This window comes from Myxine glutinosa, chromosome 12 (genome assembly GCF_964187855.1).
Source record: "Myxine glutinosa chromosome 12, kmMyxGlut1.1, whole genome shotgun sequence".
In the NCBI taxonomy this organism is placed as follows: domain Eukaryota; kingdom Metazoa; phylum Chordata; class Myxini; order Myxiniformes; family Myxinidae; genus Myxine; species Myxine glutinosa.
Window position 1 is genome coordinate 67,780,642 of NC_136272.1, and position 22,929 is coordinate 67,803,570.

Here is a 22,929-nt window from a genome sequence, read left to right on the forward strand (position 1 = left end):
CATATTTTTTGCCATAACTTGAATTTTAAGCAACATAGAAGGCTCAAAATAGTGGCAATACCCATGTTTGTGATACTGAGGATTCCAAATTTACTGTTACCTAAGTTGTAACTATTTTGGTTTCGCCGCCATGTTGAATTCCAAGATGGCATTTGGCATCGGAGAGCATTCAACATTCTTTGCTTAATGCAGAAAAACTTGGACAGGTGCAGCTGGATGAGTTTGTTGATCAGCGCCTTCTTCAGCCTCCTGATGGCAGATGTCATATCAATTTCAATGCCGCTTTACATCGGAACAAAGCACAGACTTTCTCGTCTCTGTATGCTGTGGACTGCAAAGAAAGCAAAGGCAAAGAAACGACCATCAAGGCAGATAGAAACATTCTTCAGCGACTTGTGACAGCTTCCAAAGCAGGGCGTGTGATAAACCTGGACCTGATTCTGCAGCATGAGCTTATGCCTGTGCCAATTTCACTTGCTGCCATGAATGGGAGTCTACATACAGGCAGTAGCGGTAAATCTCGACTGGCAAATGAGTTGATTCAAGATGTCTCAACCCCAGAACAAGTGACATTAACTGGAAGTACTTGCTTAGTAATTGATGGTCAAGCACTGGTGATGGCTCTTGGAAAGCCCAGCGGAATAACCACATTTGGTGAATATGCAGATGCATTTGTCAATTCAGTGTTTGCCATGGGGAAAAATTTTGAGAGAGTTGACGTAACTTTCGACCGATACCAGTAGGATTCCATCAAGACTGGAACCAGAATGAAACGTACCCGGGCCTCTCGACCAATACGTCGGGTAATAGAAAACCAAAACGTTCCTCTACCAGACAAATGGACCAACTTTCTCTCACTTGGAGAGAATAAGGCAAATCTAGCAGAGTTTCTTTCTCAGCAGCTCATGACAAATGCGGTGTCTATTGCACCCACAACACTTGTAGTGGCTGGAGGATTTGCACAGATCACAGACGTGAAATCTTCAGATCCAGAGATGGACACATCATCCCTACAGGCCAACCATGAGGAGGCGGACACACGACTTGTTCTTCATTGCGTCGACACAAATGCTGAAACAGTGGTGGTTTTAGTGCGTGACACTGACGTGCTGGTCTTGTTAGCTGCTCATTTTGATAAGATGCCATGCACTCAGCTGTGGATGAAGGCAGGAACTCTTAAGAAGCCAAAATACATTCCCATCCACAAACTCCACCAGAAACTGCCACCTTGCCAAGTGGAAGCGTTGCTGCCATTCCATGCAATTACTGGCTGTGACAGTGTGTCACAGCTTGCTGGCCACGGCAAAAAGACAGCCTGGAAGGTGTTTCAAACACACAGCCAATTGTTGACAGATCTAGGCACAGAAGATATCACTGAAGAAGTAATCAACGATGCAGAAAAGTTCATATGCCGTCTTTACAAGGTACCCGATGATGTGGACAGATGCGACAAGGCACGTGTAATACTCTTCTCTAAGGGTTGTCCACAGGAGACTCTGCCACCAACATCAGATGCAGTGAGACTACACATAAGGCGCGCACATTACCAGGCTTTTATTTGGAAGCGCGCAACCATCGCTACTCCGGTACTCCCCCAAGTAACAGACATGGGATGGACATACATCGATGGGAACTTGGTGCCGAAGTTGATGACGCTATCTCCAATTCCTAAGGCGTGTCGCGAGATAGTAACATGCGGATGTACCAAAGGATGTATAAATGGCCGTTGCAGCTGCAGAAAAGCTGGGCTAACATGCACAGGATGATGTGCATGTGCATACAACAGACAACTAGAATGCAGAAACAGAACAGACTAAGATAGACAGGTAAACATTTGAGAATGCCAATATTGAGCTATACGGTATTTATAAAGTATAATTACTAAAAGGCAGCCATTTTGGAACTTTACCCCTTTTTTAAATGCACTTTAGAAATGATTTAATATCATTTTTTTTGTTCTAAAGAAATTAAAAGCGCATTTGACCAGTGAAAGTGATGTACATAAAAAAATACACCCCAGAAATTACCAAAAATATGGCGGCCATCTTGGAATTCAACATGGCGGCGAAACCAAACGAGTTACAACTTAGGTAACAGTAAATTTGGAATCCTCAGTATCACAAACATGGGTATTGCCACTATTTTGAGCCTTCTATGTTGCTTAAAATTCAAGTTATGGCAAAAAATATGCTGAAAATTGCGGGCATTTTGTTTTTTACAATTTGAAGGTTAAGACTCCAAAATTGAACCGGTTAAACAGCATTTTTGAATTCAGCACCCTCGAATTATCCTAAAAAACTTGTTTAATCACTTTTAACACAAAATGCCTACACTATTCGAAAATTCTCAAATTTTTACTTGTCTAATATGTGGAGTATTGTTGAGAGAGAGGAAGACAAATGATGATTTGCGAAAGATGATGGGAATAGAGCCTGTGATTGATGCTGTGAAGAGGAACAGGTTGAGATGGTTTGGTCATGTGTTGAGGAAGGATGAAAGTGACTGGTTGAGAAGAGTGATGGAAATGAATGTAGAAGGAAGTAGAGGACGGGGGAGACCGAGAAAGACTTGGCTAAAGATGGTGGAAGAAGAAATGCGGGCAAGGGGGTTAACAAGGAGAGATGCAGAAAATAGGGCAAAATGGAGAAGATTGTCATGGGGACCGCAAGGCTAACCCCGGCTCTAGCAGGGAAAATGACCTTAAAATGCCTGTTGTTGTTGTTGTTGTTGTTGTATAATCATGGCTTATGATAAATAAGGGTACAGATTGATGTGACGTCACACACTGTACCACAAGTCAAACCTGGAATGTGCGTTTTTCAGGTGCAGAAAGCTCAAAACAGCAATCCTTCTTCTCTTTCCTTGTGACGTTGGTCATCATAATGACGTCATAGCCATCCAGGCTGAACGCTCCTTTTTGCTGTTTGTCTGCGGGCGGGACATGAACATTTCTCATGAGTATTCACAAACACACAATATAGTAATATATTCAATGATATGAAACCATTCACAACATGTACACCATTTACACCTGGGTCCAACTTACGTGTCCGTGCACTGTTACCAGGGTGTCGGATCTGCCGAAGCTGTTTCCATGGTATCAACCTTACACAGGCCACTACTTATTCACAGGGTATACAATGTATATATATATGTATATACAGTATATATATATATATATATATATATATATATATATATATATATATATATATATATATATATATATATATATATATATATATATATATAGTTGCGGTTTTTAGAACCTTCACTTTGTAAAATAATAAGCCTTGTAAATAATTCCCTGTAAATATCCCCCTTTGTAAAGGTTGCACCCTAGTTAGTCCATGTACAACACGTAGGACACCGTAGAATCCTCTCTAGTTATTTCATTAGTCTATGTTTCAGTTAAGGATCTGTTCCCAATAGTTTGAATCTGCGTTGTATTAATAAAATAACATAGGCCCCGAAAACATCCCCATTCAAGCATCGGCAGCGACGTTTTCCTTTGGAAAGCCGCCATTGAACACGCGGTCAGTTTGGAGAAGAAGGGGGAGGAGCCCAGGAACCAAGGCGTGGCTCCATCAGCGTGTCCTCGCGACCAATCAGGGCCGAGTGATATTCACCGGTAGGCGTGCCCAAGAGTACGCGTATTGATTTGTACCGGTCATATAAACGCCGCGCGCGTACTACTTTGAGCAGACGAGAGACTGGGGAGAGGAGGCAGATGACCTAAGGAGCGTGGTTGTGAGAGGAGACGGGGAGTTGAACCCTGAGAGCTGCTACGAGCTGAGGCAAGCTGCCCAAGGACGTCTGCCGTTTATCAGAGTCCAGAACGCTGTCAACCTCCCTCCCCGATATACGAATCCCCTTTTGATAAGGTCCGATCGCGGTTCAACGCTACGACCAGCGCCGCCTGCCGGGCGCCGTGAACCAAAGCCTGGGGAAAGATCGGAGCCACGCGGTGCCCTGCATTGGACCTTCCCTGCCTGTCATCCATTCCCTCTAAGTGTGAGTCTGTTTGTGTTGTCTTGGGAGTGTTAAATAAGACTGTATAAGGCTGCCCTGTGTTGCTGCTTCTTCTTCTTCAACTGTACATTACCTTTCATCTCCTCTTCTAGTATTGTATAATAAATTCTGTGTTCTTCCTTTCACTTTGGTTTCTTTTCCATTCGATCGCCTTAGTCTGTTTCCTTCAATTGAATATACGATTATACGTGGCACGATTTGGCCAACGCTCAGGATCGGGTTAGTGTTTGCTAACGGCTCGGATTTCGGACTGTTAACTGCTCGGCAAACTCCATCTTGTCTGGGTCCGAACAGGGAATTATATCCCTGCTTTGCGGAGGGAATGGCAAAGGTATTTGGGAACCCATTGACCAATCACCCTGGCCAATCTCGCCCGCAGAGGAGCGTTATAGTTTCCAGGAACGGAGACGGCCAGCTTAAAGGACAAGGGGACTAACCCCCCCCCCCCTTGGTAACGGGAGTGCCGCTCCAAATCCGTAACAATTGGTGTCGAGGAGTTGGGATTTGGACCCGAACCAAATTTTGTAAATTTTGAAAAAGATTTGGTCAAAATTTTGAGCAGCCAAAATTTTCATTAACATCCAAATTAAGGTCGTGCCATGGAGAGTCAAGGCGATCGGATGCCGGTAGGGGAGAATGAGGGGGTAGGAGAAGGGTTTGAGGCAACCCAGGACCACAGGGAACAATTGGGAGTAATGGAGGAGGAGGTCGAGGAAGGTGCGGTGGAGGAGGTTGCAGGCGTACAAAATGGCGGCGCCTCGCACATGGCCACGGCAGCCGAGCCCATGGTGCCAACGGACTGGGACCTATTTATGATACAAATAAGGGCCCTTATGGTCAAGTCGGGTGAAGACATGAAAATAGAGGGGGACAAATTAAGGTCAGAAATGAGAGACGGGTTGAGTAACATGGGAAGCAAATTGGAAGGATTAGGGGCCGAATTGGAGGACGTGAATGGCCAAGCCCGAGAAATAAACGAGGGGTTGGCGAGGGACAAAGCCAGGTATGAGATGAGGGACGTTGAGAGGGAGGTTGGCAGCGGGTTGGGCCAGGAGGTCACAACGGTAGGCGACGAGGTAACGCGGCTTGAGAAGCGCAGGAGAAGCGAGTTGGAGCAAGGCACAGCCGGGTGGACCAGGGTAGAAATCGCGACCCGGGGTATGGGAAAGCCGGCGACCGCCGAGGTAGAAAAGAAAATTTTATTAGAGCCAGCAGTCGTCGAGGGAAAGGAAAAAGAAATTATAATCGAAGCAATAGTGGAAATTGAAATTGGAGAGACGGCAGGAGTAGGAATTGAATCGGAGAAAGTGATGGAATATGCCCAAAGTCCGTATTCACATCATGATGCCGTGCTTAATCCTTATAAAGATTTGCAGGTGCGTGTGGAGAGAAGGATCCCAAAGGTGAGTCGGGCTGTATATGGGGCTAAGAGATTTGGCGGGAAAGTATTTGGCGCAAAAAGAATTTTCGCGCGCTTGGGATGCAGGCGTAACCCGGGCGCTCGTAGGAGGTCCATGGTGCGCTGTATGAATGGCAATGGCGCGCGTGTGCAAATGGCGTCGGAGCACGAGTGTGTTACCGAGTGCGAGCGTGAATGCACATCTGAGTGTGATAGTGGGAGTGATTGTGACACAGAGAGTGAGATGGATGAGGAGCGGGTGCGAGAATGCACACTTGAGTTGGTGGTGAAGCGCGTGATTGGATGTGCGACGAGGGCTTGCACACCCGTGAGCAGGTGTGCGCTGAATGGGGGGATGCAAGAGTGCACCCCCATAAGCGGTACGGAGTACGTACCGGGAGAGAGTGCGCCCGGGTGTGCGCAAGACGGTGCGCGAGGGAGGTGTGTTATGGAGTGTGCGAACAGCGAGTTGTGTGTAACAGAGAGTGCGGTGGTGGAATTGACGGAGTGTATGAGATGTATGAGTGTAGAACGGAACGCGTGGTGTGAGCATGCGAGTAAAGCATCGACGTTGACCGGGACAGCGTTTAGGCTGACAGGTAGCCGACGTGAGCTCTCGGTGCACGGTGTTCTTTGTGTGCTGCGGGTGCCGGCGGGGATCGGTGTCGCGTCGCTCCTGCTCGGAGCGCCGTGCACGGTCGAGTCCGCGCTTTTCCAGGCAAAGCGACCGGCCCAGTTTGAGGGGAGGTAGGAGGGGTCGGAGCAGCACCCCTTTGTGGTGGTGATGTTCCGGCCGGGCAAGGGTGGACCGCCGCGCATGGGCGCGAAAGGCCCTGCGTAGGGATGGTGCCTTGAACATTGGCCCGACAAAACCTCCTCCCCAGAATCGATGCCGGACGGACCCAACCCACAGGAGACTGACCATCTGCACACATAGCCGGCTTTTCGAAGCCGAGCTGTGAACATGCAATTCCCGCACCGAGAGGCTCAGAATAATGGACGATTAATGATAGCAGTAGTGATAGGAATGGTAGTTGTACCATTCACCTTGGGGCACATGAGCAGTAGATTTATGGGGATTGGGTGAAAACCTAGCCGGGAGGGTTAGGTTATAATGTATAGGGACTTAGAAAGATGACCATAGGTAACGTTTGATTTAAGTAGTGACATTGATACCGGTAGAGGGGACGTAGAATAGGTTAGATGGATGTTAACGACGTGGGATGTGCAATAGTGTAAGGGGTGACAGGGAAGCACTAAGTTAGAGGGAAAACCAGGTAGATCAGATGAGGCAGTGTGTTTGTGGTGTGGTTTATTGAATGAGGCATTGGGTATGGAAGTTCTTGCTGGTGAGCATATTGAAATGAGGAATTGTGAGGCAATGGTTTGGAGAACTGAAAGTGTATTGAGCAGAGTATTGTGAAAGGTGTGATTGTGCATTGGGTGATTGACTTGCAGGGTGGCAAGTGAGAATGGTTGGATGGAATAGATGGTCTGGAATGAATGAAGTATGGAATGGATGGTGTGGAGTGGGAGTGTGGAATACGTGGAGTGGAGTGTATGGTGCGAAAGAGTGGATGGGGAAGGATGGACCCCCTTCACGAGTACCCGGGGAGGGTAGTTTAAAAGTAGGTAGAGGGAGTAGGTAAATTGTGGTTGGATATTGGCATCTGTGGTGCGAGAGTAGCAGAGTACTGCTTGAGGGGTGCATTAGTGGAGTAAAATTGGCTGGGCGTGTGGCCTGTTAGTACGTATGGTTAAATGGGCACTCGGCCACTGTTAGTCTGTCGGCCAGGTGAGGCCACAGGTAGGCTCTGGGAGCCAGTAGTAGTTCAATGGGGCCCAAGGATCCGGAGGATGGACCCGGGTAGCCTGACGCCAGAGAGGGCGGTAGTGGGGTAAGGGAGCCAGAGGGCCTTCCCCAGGTAGGTTAGGGTGAGGAGCAGGTAAGCTCGGGAGGCAACTGCAGTGGCGGAGGTGTGCAGGTGAGCAGACCTGCTGGGAGAGCCACACGACCCAGCCATGAAATTGTGCAAGGGCACAGGGAGTAGAATCGGGGGAGTGAGACCCCAAATTGGTGAGCGCCACAGTATGTTCAATGGGAGTTTGGTTTTTAGAACCGCATAGTGTAAAGATGGCCAATGGTTTTGCAGGGAAAGACCCTGGGTAGAGTAAAAAGTGTTAATGTCATTTAGGAGGTAGATCGGAGAAAATCTCTTCACACCATCCGCATCCACTTCCTAAGGTAAGAAGACTCCACACCATGGTTTGCAAATGTTTGGTTGGTTTAAAAGACGCATCATGACGTGTGGGAGACATTGTATGTGGTTCCATCTCTCCCTCCTTATGAGGGATTGATGTCAAATTTGGTTTAGGTGGGAGTAATGAGAAAATGGGATTGATGACGAATTTGGTATTAGGGGAGATAGGGGGAAGACAGTAGAAACGAATTTGTAAATTGTGTAGATCCGGGGAGGGGCAAGGGGTAGTGTAGGTAACATGGGGGGACGAACGCTAGGGACGAGCTTTCCCAGCTCGCTCTCCCGCGCCCCTCATTGTGCGTTGCCTTGTTATTGTGTGTACATTTGCGACCTTGCCCTCACTTAATTCTCTGCTTTGTCTTCCTACCCCACCCATGGACCGTGGTTTCTGGGTATTGAGGGGAAAGTGTGCAGGTGTCGTAGTTGTGCACCCGCACCTTCGCTGCCTGCCTGCCTGGACCGGTACACCACTTATGGACCACACGTCTGTGGCCAAGCCCACTTTATGGACCGCACATTGTGGCCGAGCACCACTGTATGGACCACATGTCTGTGGCATGGCCTCATTGCTGGGGATCTTGCTTGCGGACCACGGTCAAGGTGGCACCTATGCCAAGCAGGTGGACCACCCTAGTTGGCCCCTGCTGGCCGTAATTAAACCAAGAAGTGGACGCGTTTTTGTGCCCTTTTTGTGTTATTGACCCAAATAGGCAGCAAGCAAAGAAAACGCCCAGAACCATCGGCCCAGCAGAACCACCGGCCGAGCAGAGAATATGCCATTTGCATATTATTCTGAAATGTATGACTGTGCACTGGATGGTGCTTTTTCGTGCTTTCGTGCTTTTGGTGCTTGTTTTGTTAATTGGTGCTGGTGGTTTCGGTACAGTGCAGTGCATGGCATGATTTTCCTCTTCTCAAAAGTGCTGCTTTTGTTTCCCAAAAGACAGGTCCTGGGTGTAGTTTGTAAATACCAAATAGTATAGTCTTTGTAAATAATGCTCCCCACCGTCAATGTGTAGTTTGAAAATTAATTACGTAATTCGGTTATCCTGTGGGCGTGAATCTGTTAGGTAGAATGCAATGCAGCAGGCGGGACATATCTAGTTTTAAACATGTCGCACTCAGGGTGAGGTTAAAAGTAGAGGGTAACCACACCTAAGTGTCACATATAGTGGTAAAAGATATCCCTTGTGAAACGGCCCGGAAAGGGCCTGGAGAAAGGGAGGGTGCTGTGTTGCGGTTTTTAGAACCTTCACTTTGTAAAATAATAAGCCTTGTAAATAATTCCCTGTAAATATCCCCCTTTGTAAAGGTTGCACCCTAGTTAGGCCATGTACAACACGTAGGACACCGTAGAAACCTCTCTGGTTATTTCATTAGTATATGTTTCAGTTAAGGATCTGTTCCCAATAGTTTGAATCTGCGTTGTATTAATAAAATAACATAGGCCCCGAAAACATCCCCATTCAAGTATCGGCGGCAACGTTTTCCTTTGGAAAGCCGCCATTGAACACGTGGTCAGTTTGGAGAAGAAGGGGGAGGAGCCCTGGAACCAAGACATGGCTCCATAAGCGTGTCCTCGCGACCAATCAGGGCCGAGTGATATTCACTGGTAGGCGTGCCCAAGAGTACGCGTATTGATTTGTACTGACGTCATAGAAACGCCGCGCGCGTACTACTTTGAGCAGACGAGAGACGGGGGAGAGGATGCAGATGACCGAAGAAGCGTGGTTGTGAGAGGAGACGGGGAGTTGAACCCTGAGAGAGGCTACGAGCTGAGGCAAGCTGCCCAAGGACGTCTGCCGTTTATCAGAGTCCAGAACGCTGTCAACCTCCCTCTCCGATATACGAATCCCCTTTTGATAAGGTCTGATCGTGGTTCAACGCTACGACCAGCGCCGCCTGCCGGGCGCCGTGAACCAAAGCCTGGGGAAAGATCGGAGCCACGCGGTGCCCTGCATTGGACCTTCCCTGCCTGCCATCAATTCCCTCTAAGTGTGAGTCTATTTGTGTTGTCTTGGGAGTGTTACATAAGACTGTGTAAGGTTGCCCTGTATTACTGCTTCTTCCTCTTCAACTGTACATTACCTTTCGTCTCCTCTTCTAGTATTGTATAATAAATTCTGTGTTCTTCCTTTGACTTTGGTTTCTTCTCCATTCGATCGCCTTAGTCTGTTTCCTTCAATTGAACATACGTGGCACGATTTCCCCAACGCTCAGGATCGGGTTAGTGTTTGCTAAGTTGCTCGGATTTGCTCGGATTTCGGACTGCTAACCGCTCGGCAAACTCCATCTTGTCCGGGTCCGAGCAGGGAATTATATCCCTGCTTTGCGGAGGGATTGGCAAAGGTATTTGGGAACCCATTGACCAATCACCCTGGCCAATCTCGCCCGCAGAGGAGCGTTATAGTTTCCAGGAATGGAGACGGCCAGCTTAAAGGACAAGGGGACTAACCCCCCCCCCCCCCTTGGTAACGGGAGTGCCGCTCCGAATCCATAACGATATATATATACTAGCTTGGCTCGGCTCGCTACGCTCGCCTCACCACGCGTCGTTACTGGGGAAGGGGCTTATTTTAGCTGAGGATAATGAATGTACCTGAGTTGCTGTGTTGTCATGATTTACACTAATCATACTAGAAACAATTATTTTGCACAAATTTATTTGTAGTGTTTGTGATCTGATACTACATTTTTATAAGCAATTTTGCTTGAAAAATATATAAAATTCAAAAAATAACCCCTCAGCACATACATACGGGAGGGGTAGGTGCAGACTGGAAGTTTGGGACGATGACACCTCACCACCACGTAATTAATAACACCTCACCACCACGTAATTCAAAACACCTCACCACCACGTAATCCAAAACACCTCACCCCCATGTAATTCAAAACACCTTACCACCATGTAATTCAAAACACCTCACCCCCACGTAATCCAAAACACCTTGCCACCATGTAATTCAAAACACCTTACCACCATGTAATTCAAAACACCTTACCTCCATGTAATTCAAAACACCTTACTACCATGTAATCCAAAACACCTCACCACCATGTAATTCAAAACACCTTACTACCATGTAATTCAAAACACCTTACCTCCATGTAATTGAAAACACCTCACCACCGCGTAATTCAAAACACCTTACCTCCATGTAATTCAAAACACCTTACCACCATGTAATTCAAAACACCTTACCACCATGTAATTCAAAACACCTTACCTCCATGTAATTCAAAACACCTTACTACCATGTAATCCAAAACACCTCACCACCATGTAATTCAAAACACCTTACTACCATGTAATTCAAAACACCTTACCTCCATGTAATTGAAAACACCTCACCACCGCGTAATTCAAAACACCTTACCTCCATGTAATTCAAAACACCTCACCACCACGTAATTCAAAACACCTTACCACCATGTAATTCAAAACACCTTACCACCCACCATGTAATTCAGAAACACCTCATCACCAACTAATTCAAAACACCTCACCACCACATAATTCAAAACACCTCACCACCAAGTAATTCAAAACACCTCACCACCACATAATTAAAAACACCTCACCACCAAGTAATTCAAAACACCTCACCATCAAGTAATTCAAAGTAATTCACCACCACGTGATTCAAAACCACCACCACGTTATTAAAAACACTTCACAACCACCGAAACAAAAGTTTCAGGGAGTAGTTCAGTGACAACAGACACTGCCCAGATATGTAGAGAAATAGATAAATGACTGTACCTGAGTTGCTGTTTTGTCATGGTTTACACCATTTGTAATTCAAACAATCATAATGCACAAATGTATTTGTAATATTCGTGATATTACATTTGTAAACAATTGAAGTTGAAAAAAAATATTTTTTCCCAAAAAAATTCCAAATTTTTTTGAACATTTTTCAAAACATATACCCTTAGGACATACTGACTGGAAAGGTAGGTACATACCAGAAGTTTGGTACGATTTCACAAAAGTTTGAGGGAGTAGTTCAGTGAGAAGACAACACAAGACAGACACTGCACAACAACAACAACAACATGCATTTTAAGGCCATTTTCCCTGCTAGAGCGGAGGTTAGCCTTGCGGTCCCCATGACAATCTTCTCCATTTTGCCCTATTTTCTGCATCTCTCCTTGTTAACCCCCTTGCCCGCATTTCTTCTTCCACCATCTTTAGCCAAGTCTTTCTCGGTCTTCCCCGTCCTCTACTTCCTTCTACATTAACTTCCATCACTCTTCTCAACCAGTCACTTTCATCCTTCCTCAACACATGACCAAACCATCTCAACCTGTTCCTCTTCACAGCATCAATCACAGGCAATATTCCCATCATCTTTCGCAATTCATCATTTGTCTTCCTCTCTCTCAACGATACTCCGCACATCCATCGAACCATTCGCATTTCCACCCTTTCCAGCCTTCGTTGCTGCTCTACGTTCATTACCCATGTCTCGCTCCCATAAATCATAACACTTCTCACACATGCAGCATACACCTTTCCCTTCAGCTTCAGCGACACTCCTCCTCATCAGCACGCCACTCAGTTCCCGAAACTTCTTCCATGCACATCTCACTCGAGCAACCGTTGCCGAGTCTGATCCACCTTCTCCATTCAGCATGTCTCCGAGGTAGCAAAATGTTTTCACACCTTCCAGCTTCACGCCATCTCCAAGATCCAACTCAACATTTCCTCCATCTGCAGCTCCCTCTGTGCACACCTTACATTTGAATGTAGCTGCCACACTGGTTAATGACCCTCTCAGACCACTACATTTTTGATGAACCCACTCAGCGCACATTGTACATTGAATGGAGTTCACTCCGACACCCTTCCTGCACACAGCACACGGCCACTTCCCAGTTCTTTCCACCTCACCACATGCTTTACCACTTGCCATCACCTTCGTCTTTCCGATATTCACCTTCAGACCTTTTGACTCCATACATTCCTTCCAATTGTTCATCTTTTCCTTCAGTCCATCCATACTTTCCGCAATCAACACCAGATCATCTGCATACAACAACTCCCACGGTAAACCCTCCTTTACATTCTGAGCCAGCACCTCCATCACAGCTGCAGTTAACACTGCACAGATATATATATATATATATATATATATATATATATATATATATATATATATATATATGTATATATATATATATATATATATATATATATATATATATATATATATATATATATATATATATATATATATATATATATATATATATATATATATATATATATATATTTCAAAATTTATACTGGGCAAGCTGTTTCATCACCTTTTATTCACAGCCATGCCCATGCTAAGTGTTTCATCAATTTATTCTTACCCCTTGTTCCTCTAGCCGTGGAGGTCCCAGGGTGAGGCTCCGGGTGTAATTTAAAAAGATCATCGTTGGGAGTTCGGGGACAATAGGGGTTCGGCCGAGCCGTCACAGGAGATGCTTTTCCAAACAATGCAAGATGAATTGCCTGAAAGCACGGACTCAACAACCTTCCAGATGTGCTGTCAGTAAACAAATGGGGGAAAGGGGTTGGTGGGGGGGACAGAAGCTTCCACACTTGATGGGGGTGGGGGATGGAGCCCTGTATAGGGCACGACTTTGGGGTATTGTAATATTGTTGTTCCCTGGTATCATTTTATAGGAAGCATTTGGTGGGTTTGTGAGTTCTTTTTCCCCCGACATATTCACGTTATTTCTAAAGGAACTGACCGCAGGATCATTCATAACTTTAAAACTTGATTGATGACGTGGTTGGGGTCAGGGCAGTGAGTAAATGATGATGCAAAGATTGTCACCTGCGTGTCCTGGTTAGAATTATTCCCACATAATGCACAGAATCTTCTGTCAATTGGAATGGCCTCCAAGTTTATGTCCTTCATGTACTTATAATAAAAATAAAAATAATTGCCGGAAATAAATTTAAACGTGTTTGTGTTCAAATCATGAAATGTGTTTTACGCACAAAAAAAAAAATCTCATTTCATGTGCTGCATGATGGGACTCTGGATTACCAAGATGATTGGGTGAAGACCTTAGAGGGGACTTTTATGAAATGATGTCATGAGGTGGTATTGGTGGTTGACATAATATCAGTGGACTACATTGTGTTTTGGTGTGTTGTAACAAATTTAGAGCATTATATCATATCATATTCATGGGTTGTACCATTATTGGTGGGTTGTATCACCGCACACACAAACACACGCAAGTTCTCCCGTCCGTTTTACAAACTCTTCTCTAAAACATGGTGGTGCCTTATTACCTCCGCCACCAAAGGTGGATGGAGGTTATGTTATCGCCCCTGTCTGTTTGTCCGTTTGTTTGTTGGTGGACAAAATATCTCAAAACGTTGTGGACGGATTCGGACGAAATTTGGCAGAGATGGAGCGAATGTGGCAAGGACGAAATGATTAGATTTTGGTGAAGATCCGGATTCTGATCCGGATATTAGAATTTTTAAAGTGATTCGTCACCATTGGGAGATAGGGCCAAAAACGATACCTAGCAGGACATCTCAAAAAGTTATGGACGGATTTGGACGAAACTTGGTGGACCGGTTGGGTGTCTGACAAGGACAAATAGATTCGATTTTGGTGAAGATCTGAATATGGATTCGGATATGAGAATTATTTAATTTTTTAAGCGATTCTTCACCATTGAGTGATATGGTCAACCAGGCGGAGATATACTCTCTACTGAGTGTCCTTCTAGTTAAGTCTGTTTCTGGAGTATGCTTCCCTCCATCTCTTCCCTTACTTCAAATGGCACCATAGCCGGCTCCGCTCGCGAGAAGGCTGAATGCCGCAATTCTGTGGTTGCTTCCAAATATTGTGTCCGCAACTTCTCGCTCTCGGTACCCACCCTTCCCCGTCGTACAGAACTGCTCCTTCACCCCGTGTCGGTTATACATGAGAAGGTAGAGAAGGTTCTTTCAACCCTCAACTCTGATTTGGCAACTGGACTGGACGGCATCAGCTCACTTGTCTTAAAAACCCACTCTGCTGCTCTTGCACATCCTCTCTATGCTCTTTTCATCATGTCAATTGCCCTAGGTCATCTTCCATCTGATTGGAAATCAGCCATTGTTACTGCATGACATAAAAAGATGCAAAAACCCTTAACTGCATATCTTTGAGCTTACTTCCAATGATCAGCAAGGTCATGGAATTCATCACAGTTGATATGAAATCTTTCCTTTCCTCCAACAACCTCATCTCGGATCACCAATTTGGTTTCAGACCAGGTGACTCCACCTTGGACATGCTACCTCCACTCTCCCAACAATGGATAGAGATCCTCAATATCAAACATGAGATCAGGGCTGTTTTTCTGGACATATCTCGTGCTTTTGATACAGTTTGGCATTCATTCCCCCACAATCTCAAATCATCCCCAATCCCAAACATGATGTTTTCACCCTCGTTAACATGTTGACTGCCAACTCTTATAGCATTTACCACTCACATTTGCAAAGCCAGTTGTGCTGGGGTAAAACACAGTGTCAAAGATACTGTTGTGGGCCCATTATGATATTGCATATGCAAATAGTACATGTTTCTATCGATATTATATTCAATAAAAATTTGCATTGTCAAAATCAAGTTTTTATTTCGTCTTTGGTGGCCATTTTGTTTGGATGTTTTGACCTCTCCTCAAAATTTAGTTTGGTAACGTCGATTTTTGGATTCAGCAGCCCTTAATTAATTCGGTTAGTTAGGCATGTTACCAACTTCTATTTTAAATGCCTCTTATGTTCTTAAAATGAGGTATTTTCTGAAATTAGATCTAGTCTATTTACACTTTTTTTTTTTCTTTTTTTTGTATACAAGATCGAGGCTCGTGAAAGAGCTAACATTAATCACACAAAAAGTCAAACCGACACACAAAACACAAAAAACAAGGGGAGCGGCAAACAAGATGGGAAGAGAGGGGGAAGGACACAAACACAACATTTGAGAGCAGGGACATCGGGAGGACTTGGGGGGAGGTGGGAGAGGAATAAAACATATGAACACTGCAAGGACTCTGGGGTGAATTACCGGGGGTAGAAAAGATCAAGGTTTTCGATGGGGGAAGATAAGAGATGGTGGTGAACAGCTGTTTTAAAGACCTGGAGGGAGGAGTGGGATTGAAGGGAGTGGGGGAGTTTGTTCCAGAGGCGGGAGAAAAGGGGAATGAAAGAATGAAGGTGAGCAGAGAGCCTAGACTTTGGCAGTTTAACCATAAGAGGGTTGCAGGCAGATCTTGTGCGACCTGAAGGAATATTGGGGGGACAGAGCACAGAGCGAGCTGGGGGAGCAAGGCCAGAGAGGAGTCGGTAGAAGACAGAAAGACCACCAACCTGCCTGCGGTGAGTGAGTGAAAGGCCCTCTTGATCTGTTGACTGGACCTGGTTGGATTTTTGACACGGATAATTATTACAATTGCGTGGGTCTGGTGAAAAAACTGACTGAGCAATCAACCTACGTATGTGAAACACTCCGGTTTGACCATAAAGAAAATCCAAAGGATGTGGTTCAGAAAAAGCTGAAGAAGGGGGAACATGAAAACATGAATGGCAGCAGTCGGACTCATAGAGGGCAACCAATTAAACTCTTGAAGTTTTGTGATCATGTCATAACGCATCTGCTAGGAAATACCGTGACAGATATTCAAGGCAAAGGACGACGTGCAACCACAATCCCAATGCCATCAGATGCATTGTTTCACTACCTCATGCTTGCCACCCACAGAAAAAGAGAGAAGCACACCAATTCATGTCGTGTCTGCACAAAGGATGGGAGATGAGAAAGTTACTACATGCGTGTGTGATGTCTGCCCTGAAAAACCGGCCCTCTGTGTTGAAAAATGTTTCAGGGAATAAACACCACGTGCCAATAAATACTTTCAAGAAAAAGAATTACATTTTACATGCTTTTTTGTAAGCGTGTATCCATGAAATCTACAATAATAAAAGGCAATGTATGTGTGTGTCAGTGTGTCTCCTCCATAAATCTAAAACCATGAAATATAGCGGATCCAAACTTTGCCTGCATACTGAGGGAACTCCAACGGAGGGCATGGATGAAAACCGGGTGTTTGGATAAATAAAAACACCCCTTTTGAAGATAATTAATTGCTTACTTTCATGAAAGGCTTTATCCTTGGCCAGCCCAACTTCACCTCTCAGGGGTCTTTTGATTTGACCTACTCAAAAGGCCTGCCTTGGAAACACAATCTACTCTCACAGAATAATTAAAATATATAATCAAAATATTATTTCGGATTTGAGGATCGAATATCATGTACTAAATAAGTATCAAATCTGGAGTGAAATCTGCAAAATTAAAAAAATTACCAATTGCTATAACTAAGTGTACTTACTCAAGCAAAGCATTCGACTTAACTTTCTCTACTGTTTCGGTGTATATATTGGGTGAAGAGAAGATTAAGAAATGAGCAGAAAGTGTAACTGAAAATAACGAAAATAATCAACCAGCAGGATCCCTGTACAAGCTGTTTTTGCAAGCCATGGTGATACAGTTGACAGGGGTCCTTTTCACCTTTTTGTGCGATCTGCTTTCATTACATATACCTATAAAATATTAATATAAATATATAAATATAAACCTAAGTGTCAAATTTGGAGTGAAATCTGAAAATTCGAAGAAACTACTGATTCTTATTACGAAGTGTATTTCCTCCTTTCTTTTTCCAATACAAGTGCTGCTTCATCACGATGAAGATTACCACATTGTGGTTTATATAATATATATTCAAGCAAAGCAGTAAGCTATTTCTACTGTTCGATAAAGGCTCGTACGTTCACCGCTGTTATGTTTGGGGCGTGGCGTATATAGAGCCACGTGGCTCTGAAGACGGCATAAAACTTTAAAAGAAGAAGACGAAAACGATCCTTCCCTCCTTCTCCATATTCAGCAAAGCGACAGGTGAAACCTGTAAACCTTGATTTTGACGAGAGGGAGTGAGGTCCTCCAATGGGTACTTCGGGCTGTACCCTGCCCATATGTAGTTGTAATTGTCATGGTTCCCTTTTTACCCTGCACTCGCGAAGCAAAATGCAGGGTTAAGCATTCGGGTATGTACATACATACGTACGTGTCTGCATTTTAAAAATTCATTTTCTCGGCAACCGTTGGTCCGATTGACATGAAATTTTCACCATAGCAGGGCCTCCTCCTGTCGAATATTTTAGTGAATATTATGACGTCACAGGTAACGTGGTACGGGCGCCATCTTGGAAAAACCAAAACACTTTGCACCTCTATATCTCAAAAACCGCTGTACAGAAATAATTGAGACAGGTCTCATTGCAAAGAACTGTCCATGCGGAATAACATATGTGAATGAGGACATCATCGGTGCCACCGTTATGACGTCATAATTCGACAAGTAAAAAACTTTATCTGATCAGGATGAAATTTCTTGAGCATCTTCTCGGTATAAATTGATGTAGAAATAAAATTATAATGACGTTGTAGATCACGTGGTTCGGACGCCACATTGTTTTGAGTGAAAAGCCTGAAAAACACTAAAATCCAATTATTCCCAAAACGACTGAGCAGATCGAAGCCAAACTTTGCAGGCAGAATTGCATACCCATGACGAACAAAAAAGTCAGCGAGCATGACATCATGCATCACATGGTTTCGGAGTTACGACGTTTTTAAGCATAAACTTTTAAAACCTAGTTCCTCCCTCATTTGTGGTCCTATCGAGAGGAAACTTCACAGATGTGTTCAGCATATCAGTCTACTAAAATGACCTTTTGGAATTTGCGATAGGTCACGTGGTTTGGCAGATATAAATAATTAAACGAAAATATTTGAATTTTTTTTATAACTCTTGAACCGCTTCATTGATCGACGTGAAACTTTATATTGTAGTAGAGGTAATGAAGTGCAACAAGTGTGCAAATTTCAAGATGATTGGATGTACGGTCTGGAAGCTAGAAGTTGTTATTGCATGAGGAAGAAGAGTCTTCTAGAGTGGGCATGGAATTAATTATCACACTGCACATGATGGGCAGGCAAAGTACGGAGCGACCTCACTGGGTCATTTTGACCTCAAATAAAATTCTGATTTCAGATTTGTCAATCGCTGAGGTATATTAACACACGACCAAAACAGATTTGGTGAAATTCCAATGATTTTTGACGAAAATATAACATTTGTGTCTGCATTTCAGTAAAGTAAAGTGTCTGCCGTGTCAGCATTTAAAAAATTGAAAGGTGGCTCATTGTAAATAACTCCATATGGGGAATAGGTGTTGTTAACGATGACGTCATTGGTGCCATAATTATGACGTAATAATTCAACATGGACAACGCTTAGTCTGATCAGTTTGAAATTTATTGAGCATGATCTATGCAACAATTATTTAGAGAATATAAATTTATGATGTCATCGCTCACGTGGTCTGGCAGCCATATTGGATCCAAAAAAAACAAAGAAACGTTCAAAAATAGAAGAGTTGGCTCACACCAAGTTGACTGCGCAGGGTAAGTATTCTATGAATACCATCCAGTTGAGGCAATGTTTTATGGCCGGATGCCCTTCCTGACGCCAACCTTTTTAGTCGCCTCTTAAGACATGCCGGGATACGGTGTACCTATTCTAAACCGGGGCACACACCGGCCCTGTGGGTACACCGGGGTACACAAACTGTGTACGTGTAATAAATAGATTCCTTATAAAGGGGTCACGTGACCACATCTATTTACATAAGGAAGAGGTTTGCACCATTTGCTCGACCAATAAATAGTACGTATTCGGTATATGTAAAGGTGAATTTAGAATTATCTTTTCAATTACCGTATGACCCCCTGTGAACCACAATTAATGCATCAGCACACCATTTGGGCCCTTTTCCTTTGTACATCACACATTTTGTCGTACATTACAATCCACGAGGCCTTGCAATCCATGTCATAGACTTTAAGGCAGAAAGTGAGTTTTACAGGAAAGAGTGAGTTTTCCGGAAGGGTTTCTCACTCTCTGCGCATGCTTAAATGCCGTTCAACAGGTTGTGGGGTATAGAGCACCAAGTGTGACGTCACGTTGGCATGACAACGGTTGACCGGTTTAAGCAAAATTATACGGAAGCATTATTGCTTCGATTAAACATGCTTAGCATCACTAAATGTGGCTGCTGTGTCGATTACCTCACCCGAGACGTACGTTTGCGACCAACGAAAGCAAAGAGACAAAGAGGAGAGAATCATTACCTCTGCCACCAAAGGTGGGCAAAGGTTATGCTTTTGCCCCTGTCTGTCTATGAATAGGATGTCTCAAAAAGTTTTGGACAGATTTGGACGAACTTTGGCGGACAGATTGAGTGTGTGACAAAGACGAGATGATTAGATTTTGGTGAAGATCTGGATATGGATCCGAATACTACAATTATAAAGTAATTCTTCACCATTGAGAGATTGGGCCGAAAAATATATTTAGCACGATATCTCAAAAGCTTGTGGACAGATTTGGATGAAATTTGGTGGGCAGGTTGAGTATGTGACAAGGAAGAAATGGATCAATTTTGGTGAAGATCCAAATCTGGATCCGAATACTAGTACTTTTAAAGTGATTCTTCACCATTCACCTTTCGGACGAAACTTGGTGGATAAGTTGGTTAGGTGACAAGAACAAGCCGATTCAATTTTGGAGATCCGGATCCAGATCCGGTCTATGAGTGGGATACAAAATGTAAACTGTTCAGCCTGTTAAACTATGGAAACCATGTTGTCCAGGGTTGTTAGGTTAAGGTTAGCACACCAACAAACCTATTAACTTTACCTTTTTTGTCTCCGTAGTAGTAAAATATATTCCTGCTGATCACACACCACCGCCTCTGCCACTCTCCTGAGAAGAAGCTGTGTTCTGCATGAAAATGAGACACATTTGTAGGCATTAGTGATGTATTTGGACTGGAGTGGTGGATAGGAGGAGGGGAGGGGGGGGGGGGGGAGGGCAGGGCAGGTAGGTGCATTTTCAAAGTGTCATTTACTATAGAATATTCTTAAATTTTCCTATTTCCTTGGATGACATGAGGATTTGATATTTTAGGATTTTAGTGTTTGTTGTTCCAGTCTGAGTTGTAATCCTTGGTTCACATCCCAAATCCCATATACTGTGCTGTTTTTTCTACTGTCATGTTACGTCGATTCTCAAAATGTCCAGGATTAATAACCGTAAAGTAATTTCTGAGGATTATTATCACTGGAGTGACAAAAAGTTCCAACCCTTCTATTGGTCTGGGTTATGCTAACTCAGCAAGTTATAAGCCATTAATTTTAAATGCTTATGCTAACTCAGCAAGTTATAAGCCATTAATTTTAAATGCTTATGCTAACTCAGCAAGCATCAATTTTAAATACTTATGCTAACTCAGCAGCTTATAAGCCATCGATTTTAAATGGTTATGCTAACTCAGCAGCTTATAAGCCATCGATTTTAAATGGTTATGCTAACTCAGCAGCTTATAAGCCATCGATTTTAAATGGTTATGCGAACTCAACAGCTTATAAGACATTAATTTTAAATGGTTATGCAAACTCAACAAGCTCCAAGTCATTAATTTTAAATGGTTATGCTAACTCAACAAGCTACAAGCCATTAATTTTGAATGGTTATGCTAAGTCAGCAAGTTATAAGGCATTAATTTTGAATGGTTATGCTAACTCAGCAAGTTATAAGGCATTAATTTTGAATGGTTATGCTAACTCAGCAAGTTATAAGGCATTAATTTTGAATGGTTATGCTAACTCAGCAAGTTATAAGGCATTAATTTTGAATGGGTATGCTAACTCAGCAAGTTATAAGGCATTAATTTTGAATGGTTATGCTAACTCAGCAAGTTATAAGGCATTAATTTTGAATGGTTATGCTAACTCAGCAAGTTATAAGGCATTAATTTTGAATGGTTATGCTAACTCAGCAGGTTATAAGGCATTCATTTTGAATGGGTATGCTAACTCAGCAAGTTATAAGGCATTAATTTTGAATGGTTATGCTAACTCAGCAAGTTATAAGGCATAAATTTTGAATGGTTATGCTAACTCAGCAGGTTATAAGGCATTAATTTTGAATGGTTATGCTAACTCAGCAGGTTATAAGGCATTAATTTTGAATGGTTATGCTAACTCAGCAGGTTATAAGGCATTACTTTTGAATGGTTATGCTAACTCAGCATGTTATAAGGCATTAATTTTGAATGGTTATGCTAACTTAGCATGTTATAAGGCATTAATTTTGAATGGTTATGCTAACTCAGCATGTTATAAGGCATTAATTTTGAATGGTTATGCTAACTCAGCAAGTTATAAGGCATTAATTTTGAATGGTTATGCTAACTCAGCAAGTTATAAGGCATTAATTTTGAATGGTTATGCTAACTCAGCAAGTTATAAGGCATTAATTTTGAATGGTTATGCCAACTCAGCAAGTTATAAGGCATTAATTTTGAATGGTTATGCTAACTCAGCAAGTTATAAGGCATTAATTTTGAATGGTTATGCTAACTCAGCAAGTTATAAGGCATTAATTTTGAATGGTTATGCTAACTCAGCAAGTTATAAGGCATTAATTTTGAATGGTTATGCTAACTCAGCAAGTTATAAGGCATTAATTTTGAATGGTTATGCTAACTCAGCAAGTTATAAGGCATTAATTTTGAATGGTTATGCCAACTCAGCAAGTTATAAGGCATTAATTTTGAATGGTTATGCTAACTCAGCAAGTTATAAGGCATTAATTTTGAATGGTTATGCTAACTCAGCAAGTTATAAGGCATTAATTTTGAATGGTTATGCTAACTCAGCAAGTTATAAGGCATTAATTTTGAATGGTTATGCTAACTCAGCAAGTTATAAGGCATTAATTTTGAATGGTTATGCTAACTCAGCAAGTTATAAGGCATTAATTTTGAATGGTTATGCCAACTCAGCAAGTTATAAGGCATTAATTTTGAATGGTTATGCTAACTCAGCAAGTTAAAGGCATTCATTTTGAATGGTTATGCTAACTCAGCAAGTTATAAGGCATTAATTTTGAATGGTTATGCTAACGAAACAGTTTAAAAGCCAATTAAAAAGGAAAACCTTCGTTATAATCCTGGAGTGGATTATTTTCATCAAAACAAATGCGAGTTGATTATAGCACAGCAGACATGTCCAGGATTCCATGGAATGCACACTT

At 43.2% G+C, this 22,929-nt stretch overlaps 1 protein-coding gene across 2 annotated transcripts in view; it reads right to left on the reverse strand.

The window, feature by feature from the left end:
* Positions 1–22,929, reverse strand: part of SKAP2 (src kinase associated phosphoprotein 2) — a 308,716-nt gene that overhangs the window by 87,185 nt on the left and 198,602 nt on the right. For both annotated transcript variants that reach the window (XM_078766927.1, XM_078766928.1), the window contains exons 6-7: positions 20,530–20,613; positions 2,804–2,928 (exon numbers count right to left, since the gene is read on the reverse strand). In XM_078766927.1, the coding sequence (XP_078623053.1) occupies positions 2,804–2,928; positions 20,530–20,613 (209 nt within the window). The remainder of the gene's footprint in view (positions 1–2,803; positions 2,929–20,529; positions 20,614–22,929) is intronic.